At 37.4% G+C, this 8,721-nt stretch overlaps 1 protein-coding gene across 1 annotated transcript; it reads right to left on the bottom strand.

The window, feature by feature from the left end:
* Window positions 1-2,274: 2,274 nt before the first annotated feature.
* has1 (hyaluronan synthase 1) lies at window positions 2,275-5,882 on the bottom strand. The gene is given in 6 exon segments (XM_030159261.1): window positions 2,275-2,424; window positions 2,427-2,968; window positions 3,052-3,184; window positions 3,989-4,214; window positions 4,300-5,000; window positions 5,821-5,882. Coding segments are annotated over 5 exon segments (1,671 nt in total). The 5' UTR covers window positions 4,981-5,000; window positions 5,821-5,882; the 3' UTR covers window positions 2,275-2,335.
* Between the last annotated feature and the right edge of the window lie 2,839 nt (window positions 5,883-8,721).

The following is an 8,721-nucleotide window of genomic DNA, read 5'->3' as shown; positions in this document are numbered from 1 at the left end:
TTGAGAAAGAAGGAGGACACATAGAATAAAAACATTTTCTATTATGTCAATTTTCTTGTGGCAAATAAATTCTCATGATTTTCAATAAACTAATTCGTCATACACTGTCTTTCAATCCCTGCCTCAAAATATTGTAAATTTTGCTTCCCCACCCTGTATATCAAGGCTTCCCTTATACAACCTAAAAAACTAACACTAATACTAGTCAATTTCTCAAAATAAAGATAAAACTACTTATGTATACACATACCTGTAACTTGCTTTACTGCCCGGTGTTCAGTTTTGCTATCTGTGTTTTCATGAATATGCCTTAAACATCTTATGTTTATGTGATTATATAAAGATGCCAATTATCTGGATTTCAAATTGGGTTTTAATATACAGTACAAACCTACGAAGAAGCACCAACAAACATTACAAAAATGTCACATTAACATTAACAATTTTATCAGATGTAAACTGTCACCCTCCACAAGATTAAGGAACAACAAATGAAGAATTTAAATTGTTTTAAATGAAATGTTTAGAATTGTGAAAAACGGACTTTAACCCATAAAGACTCAAACATCCACCAAGAGCATCTACTGATCTAAACTGTAGTGCCACTTATCCTATAAATACATGTCAATAATTGGTGTAAAATGTATTCATCTTTTCATGGTCATCAGATATGACCCATTTGGATGTTCAGAGACTTTGTAGTTACCGTGGAAACACCATCATTTTCTCAACATCGATTCACCAGTAAAACCCATGGAGTTTGATTAATGACTGTGAATGGACACACTGGGTTTATATTCAGTTAATGAGAGGTTTTACTGAAAAAGTCACTGTTTCTTCCTTTTTTTCCTGTTTTGATATAATAACCTTTGAATTTACTGCAAGGTTTGATGAACATCTACATAATCAGTCAATTAAATATAAGAAAATACATGATTTTCACTGTAAAAATACTAAATTCAGAGGATAATATTATAATAAATGGTGAGAAATCACTTAGGAAAGGTTAAATAGAGAGAGAAATTCATTTGGTAACTGCCACGAAAGTCACACTGGGTCCTTATGGGTTAAATGCATTTAGCCAAGGACTACAGTGACTGTACTTTATACTGAAGAATATATTAGGTTTCATATGAGATAACTTTATTTTTGCAATGCTGGAGTAAAGTGTAAACCTAAAGGTCATGTTCCATTTTGCTATCTGTAAAGCATTTTGCATTAATCTCTTTGGCAGAGCTCTTTACACACTGTGAATTGATCCAAAGGAAATAAGCAGATGTTAGAAAATAATTTTATTTTTCCACCTGTACACACCAACTTATTCACATTTTCAGACAATTATATAAAACATGTTGCATATAAATACACAATACAACAAAACATCTTCATCTTATTTTGCTTGCAACACTGATAATATACAGTACACCTCACGCTTCACATATCAAGAAAAAATGTAAACAATAACATTTAATATGTAGTCAAAACAAATCCTGAGAAGTCCCAGTGCTTGAAAGCCCTTGGTACAGTTTGTAAAAATGTGCAACATCCATCCAATACCATGCAAATCAAAAATGTTCCTTATATAATAATAATAACTAGAAGCACTCGGAGAGCGCAGACCTCCGCCAAGGCTGATCAGTGCCCCCCCCCCATGGGCCCCCCCACGCCAAGGAGGTTATGTTTTTGACAGGGTTTGTTTGTTTGTCTGTCTGTTTGTCTGTCCGTTAGTGTGCAACATAACTCAAAAAGTTATGGACAGATTTTGATGAAATTTTCAGGGTTTGTTGGAAATGGGCCCCCCCGTGGGCCCCCCCACCCCCGATCACCACCAAAATTTAATCATTTCTTCCTTATCCCATTTCCAACAAACCCTGAAAATTTCATCAAAATCTGTCCATAACTTTTTGAGTTATGTTGCACACTAACGGACAGACAAACAAACAAACAAACCCTGGCAAAAACATAACCTCCTTGGTGGAGGTAACAAACAAACAAACAAACAAACAAACAAACAAACAAACAAACAAACCCTGGCAAAAACATAACCTCCTTGGCGGAGGTAATAATAATAATGATGATAATATCTTTGTTAATTTTTAAAAGAGTGACAGGGTTACATGGATTGACTCCAGCATTTTGTCTGTGAAGTTTTTGTAGCAGCTGCATTAAAAAGCCCTTTTCCATCTGTACTGCAGTGCAACAAAAAATAAATAACTAAAAATAAACAATAAAATAAACATTCAAACCAAATAAATTAATTCCTTCCTCTTAATTCTTCACTGGACACATAATCTACACATTAACTGTGTAGCTTTGAGAGCGTTTCCTACATATCCTACGGAACCAAACCCAGTACAGCAACATCATGAATAACCAGTAGCATATATAGGCTGCACAGCCAGAGATCAGAAATGTTGTCTCCAGTTTCTTGGCTGGACTAGACCAGTCCATGAAACTCTCCCTGTAGATTGTGTAACCAACTCCACCAAATAAAACGGATGCCCACACTGACAGGGGAAGCAGGGGTATGTAATTTCCCACAATTTTGCGCCTGCCTGATGTGCCCCAGCTACTTTTGTTTATGGTGAGAATGGCGAAGTATTTAGCTGGTAGCATGCTGGTCATGTATAGAGCAGAGTAGAGGGACATAAACACCATCACAAAGTCTCCACGCAGAAAACAGGCGTAGAAAGCTTTCACCAGCCCGATTATCTGGATACAACACAGGATCCAGAGGATGTCCCACAGCGTGCCGGTCCAAAACAACCTGATCATGGTAACAGTCACAAAGAAAGGAAATATACCTGAGATGATGGACTCATACGTCATCCACAGGTGGTGCTTGTGCCACCACATCGCATTGTAGAGCCACTCTCGGAAGTAAGACTTAGTCCATCGAGTCTGCTGGTTGAGCCAGCGCAAAAACTGAGCTGGAGTCTCTGTGTAGCATTTGGAACGGGCTGTGTATCTTAAAGGAACAGCAGAAAAACCATGAGTGAAATGCTGCAGTTAAGAGGTTATCTCTAGGAACTGATCTGTGGAGCTTCTTACTTTGTGGCATAGCCCATGCTCAGCATCCGATTGGTGAGGTGTCTGTCATCGCCAAAGGTGCAGTGAGTTCCCAAAAACTTCTGATTGTACCAAGACTCCAGAAAATTCTGAAGGATGTCGTTCCTGTACAGACCTTTATGGAGCAAATCATAGAAAGAAAAAGAGCAGAAAATAAGCTACAACACTGCATTAACCTTTTATCAGGCAAGTGACTATTTTTGGTCATTTCCACACACATTATAAGACAGTGATGGTTACAGCGAGGACAGTGAGGGAACAATCTCAGGTCCAATGTGGTTACAGGGTCTGAATGGTCCAGCTCTGCATGAACAATGAGTGTACCTGAAGACCCTGGTGCTAAAAGTACTGGAGTCACATTTTTGGACAATTCAAGTTGAGCATATTAACACGTTGTATTTGTTTAGCTAAGTCCACCCTAGAAATATTTTAAACAGACTTTGTTTGTGACTTCAGTACTTTTAGCACCAGGGTCTTCAACTGCTTTGTTAGGTACTATGAAGTAATGGTACTAATGTAAGTAATGATGTTCAAAGGGATGATGTGTTTGTTGACAGGTGTCTGGATCAGCACTTCGGTTGGTCTAACTTTGTAAAAGTGATGTTCTAAAACACATGGTCCTTTCACTTTACAGGTGTTTTTCTTGTATTTTTTTTATATACTTCTTGGATTTTTAAAAAAATTATTATTATTTTGCTACTTATGGCTAACGAACCAAATATGGTAACTTCACTGACCTTGATTTTTTACAAAGCAATAAAACTTCACAAAAGTAACAAAGTCTTCTTATGTCCTCCAATAACACACTAAGGTTAAAATTTGGAATTTGAGTGCCTCTTAAAGGGTTAAATCTATGACATACTGCTTTATATGTCGTATTCTTTCTTTGACTCATATTAAATACCCATCTTGTCCTTACCCAGAGGGCCGCTGATGCAGGACACACAGTTGAAGAAGGACTGACAGGCCCTTTCAACGTTGAAAGCCATCCAGTAGCGCAAACTGCTCATGAAACTGATGAAAGAGTCCTCTCTATTGAGAATCATGACATCTCCTCCCACAGCACCGTATTTAGGGTCACTCTCCAACACTTTACACAGCTCTTCTGTGGCCAGAGGGTCCAGCTTTGTGTCTGAGTCACACACCTGAAAAAGGGGAACGAAAATTGTACAAATCAGACACGGTTTACAGTCTTTTCTCTATGACTGATTTATGAATAAATGAAAATACCTGTATATAGTCAACTGTCGACCCCAGGGCTTTAAACGCTGTGTACATCACTTCCCTCTTGCCGCCCCATTTCTGCATGATGCACACACACCTCTTGCTCCGAATCAGGTCCTCTACCATTTTTCGTTGTGGATCTTCGGTGTATCCTCTTGGACTCATTGCTGCTGTAATGTCCCCATCCTCCAGAGCATTTTTGGGATCCCATGTATGGTAGTTATACTTCCACACAAAACAGCCAGGGTCTTGGTCTGCAAAAACCTCCCTGAACATCTCCATCATGTATCGATCATCGTTGGTGTTCCCATCTACTACCATGACAATGCGCAGTAGCTCAGGAGGATATTTGAGGCTTTTGATGGAGTTGAGACACTCTTTGAGATATTCAGGGTCCTCCTGGTAGGCAGCTATTGTGAAGCCGATGGTTTTGGTGAAAGAACAAGGCTCTGTGCGCTGTTTCATTCGCCGATGTTCAGCAAAGGCAAAGAAACTCTGGACCAGCAAGTGGAGTCCGAGGAGTAATCCGTAAAAGCCGAAGGAGATGATTCCATACGAGGATGTCACCAGCTGAAAACCATGAACGTAGGCCCACATCATCACACACAGGACCAGCAGAGCAAAGAGGAAAGTGAGGATGGCCCGGATTATTGAGCCCAACCTCTTCAGTAAAAGTTTTAGCTTCATTTCTCCTTTTACTTTTTTACCTGAGAGATAAAAAAAAAAAACACCATGTTAGAGCTTATGCTGAGGCCAGTCATGCTAAAAAAAACACAGAATTTAATGGAAGGAGCTGTTTTATGGAGAATGCTGTTAAAACATGTTTACAAGCTATACAGTTTGGAAAATAATAGAGTTTCCAAGTCTACAGAAAGACATCTGCTCCACTATAGTTCCATTCTTTAACCCGGGCCCAACAAGACTGAGACTAATATTATGTATCACAGAAATCTACATCTTACAGAAATAAACAAATAATAAATGAATAATACTAAGAGGAAGAAGAGGATTGGTACAAGAGCTTAACTAAGATGTACAGTACAAAAGAAAATTAAAAACTCATTGTGAAATCCTAATTACTAATATACTTTTTTTAAAATATTATATTTATATTGAATATTCATCTTATTTCAGACATTTAGATCAATTGTTCTTGCTTTCTGCATGAATGAAATTATACAATATTGCTGAGCTACTGCACAAGTTAGGCTTCTTCCAAATCCCACACAAACCCTGAAAGCATCACAACAGAAGAGCAGACATCTAATCTCATTCTGATAGGAAGCTGTTTGTTATGAGGAAACAAAGCCAATATGTGGCTACTTTCACTTTAACGATAGAAGAAAATAAACAGTCTTTAATTATATTTCATCTGTTGACATTAGGGTATTCTATTAAAACGTCATGATGTTTCAAAAGAATTCCAAGAGTATTTATGTCTGATCATATTCTGTTTAATGTCTCTGATAAACAGTCAAATCTAAATGTAACCCAAAAAATGGAGAAAAAGAAAAGGTTGAACTGTACCTGATGGCTTTAAATTCACTCGGTGTTTCCGTTGTCCAGTAACTTGGTGTGAAGAAGTTGGTTTTCCAGGATCCCAAGTTAGAATGAGCCATGTGCGCGCTTTATATGTGCAGGTAATTATAAATTACGCGCGCCCCCGCTGACTCATCCGTGCGTCAGGACGAGGCGGTGCTGCAGCTGATCCTGTACAGCAGCGTGCGCGTCCATGCCGCTGCTTTGTTTTTACTTTTACCATGGAGATTGAAGTTTCGTGACACTTTCACATGATTGTTACTGAAAAGGAAGATGTTTCCAAACATTTCATTGTGCAGTTGGAGCCCAAAATAGACGGGGTGGAGCGGATTGGATGGCACGGTTCTCTTGTTTTGTGGTGCGTAAAATAGGGATAACGTGTAAGTTTGAGGATTTTAGTTCATTACAGCTGATACGAAAAAGGCTTCTCATGAATGATTATCTCCATCAAAGTAACAGTAATAGTAGTAGTAGTATTTATAAGTGAAACTGATGGCACAGTTCTCCTGTTTTGTGGTGCGTAAAATAGGGATAACGTGTAAGTTTGAGCATTTTAGTTCATTACAGCTGATACGAAAAAAGGCTTCTTATGAATGAATATCTCCGTCAAAGTAACAGTAGTAATAGTAGTAGTAGTAGTATTTATAAGTGAAACATCTTTACTTGTAATAGCTCCAGTCAGGTGTTTCACTAATGAACACTACTAGTATTACTCCCATGTACATTTTCACATTTTCTGTAGGATATTCAATGAAGGGTGGATATTATTAGCCTATTTCAGAAGTCATTTTAGACAAAAAAAGAAAAAAGAAAAAAAAAAGAGAGAGAAAAATTTCGAGGAGGTCAGGAGAAGGTGTTCTGATGACGTCTTCTCCAGGCTGGAATCTACAGTCACCGTCCAAGTGACTGAAAGAGGAAGCACCACGGTGTGTATTCATCAGACTGTCACATATTTTCCCTGCTCCTCCTGCTCCTCATCTTCCCTTTTCAGTAGGTTCTCATGATTCTCCTCAGATAATGTAAGAAAAGTGCCAGACATTATGCGTCAGACTGAAAATGTACCAGTTGCTGCCATGTTTTTACACCAACCACCACATCAATCAGGCGGAGATTCCTTTTTTCCATTTCATCACATTTGTTGTTTGTTCCAAATTTTTCCCACTCACCAACGGAAGCTACTTGGGCACAGGTGCCAAACATGCGGCCCGGGGGCCAAAACCGGCCCGCCAAAGGTTCCAATCCGGCCCGTGGGATGAATTTGCAAAGTGCAAGTTAGGGTATCAAACTCAAAAATAATATTATAATAACCTATAAATAATAACAACACCATTTTTTCTCTTTGATTTGGTGCAAAAAACATAAAATTATGAAAATGTTTACATTAACAAACTATCCTGTAACAATAAAATGTGAATGACTTAAAATGTCTGAAGTAAATTAAGTGTCATTTTAACAATACTGTATCTGTTTTGTGCCTTTGTAGATCGGACCTATAATGCATATGTATAAATGATAAATCAAGGCAGAATATTGATAAAATTGTAATCACATTTCTTAACAAATTTCATTTTTTTTCAGGTTATTCTCATCCTTTTTGTTTGCATAGTTTGTAAATGTAAATACTGGCATAATTGAATATTATTTTTTGCACTAAAATAATTTGTAGTTGTCATTATTTATTGGCTATCATGCTATTATTGTACTGGTCCACCCACTTCAGATTAAATCAGGCTGAATGTGGCCCCCAGAAGAAAATGAGTTTGACACCCCTGTACAGGGGCATCAGTCTTATTATGATACTGATACTGAGGGTCTTGATGAATGTTTCAAAGAAAATAATAGTGATGCTGTGAGCATTTTAGTAATTGACATCCATGTTCATCCATATTTATGAACGACTACAGTAATTAAGACTATTGGGTAAGGGATATTTTTGGAACATCTGTAAATTGAACATGTGTCTATGTATTTTATCTATGGGTGTTCAGAGTTGGATTTGCTGCCAAAACATCAAACAGCTTCAAAGCTTTATAGTCTGACAAACAACTCAGTAATTAATGATTCAACCAATGTGAAACCATTCTGGCAAAGACATTTGAGACATTTTGTACATGAAAAATGGTTAATTATTGTTTGGCAGAATGTAAGTAAATGACAAAAGTCAGATGCACACAGTAAAACATATTATAGTATTCCTGTAAGACTTTATCAAATTGGAATATTTAAGATGGAAGTGTGGAAAACCTGGTGGTAACTGTATTGTACATGGAATATATACACTATTAGATCATTTTAGATCAAAGTTATGGAAATTATTTGTTAGGATAATGATAATCCCTTTGATTCTTGTTTTATGTTTATCAGGTGACAGAATCTCAATACATCAAAAAATATATTTTATGTTGTTTATAGCGGATGTGATTAAAGCTGGAGACACTGTGAAAAATAAAGCTTCTCCAGATTTACAGGAGTTCTTGAACACAGGGGTAGTGGCTGCCTCCCATGCATCGATAATGAGTATTAAATGTTTTATGGATCATCAAGGCTTATTTGATCGATGGTTTGCCTGTTTAGATGTTATTATTGCCATGTTTTCCTGTGAGTGTCTCATGCTTTCTTCTTTTTATTTCTCTTTCCTGGTTACATTTCTCATTATTTTGCAAGTCTTATTTTTTGCATCCTGTTGTGTGACTTGTACTAAACACATCTGTAACCCTGAAGAACATGACACATGCTTTTCTCTGAAAGCCAATTAAAAGTCAAAAACCCTGCAAACCTTTTTCATCTTAGTACTTTATTTTGTTGCTGTGGGAGGGGTATCATAGCAAAAACGTATTGCAGATTTTTGCCTGAGACAGTGAGTTCTAGACAAAGGTTTATTCTGAACAG

Source organism: Sphaeramia orbicularis, chromosome 16 (assembly GCF_902148855.1).
Source record: "Sphaeramia orbicularis chromosome 16, fSphaOr1.1, whole genome shotgun sequence".
NCBI classification, from domain to species: domain Eukaryota; kingdom Metazoa; phylum Chordata; class Actinopteri; order Kurtiformes; family Apogonidae; genus Sphaeramia; species Sphaeramia orbicularis.
The sequence above is the reverse complement of the archived record's forward strand: the minus strand, read 5'-3'. Positions and strand labels throughout refer to the sequence as shown.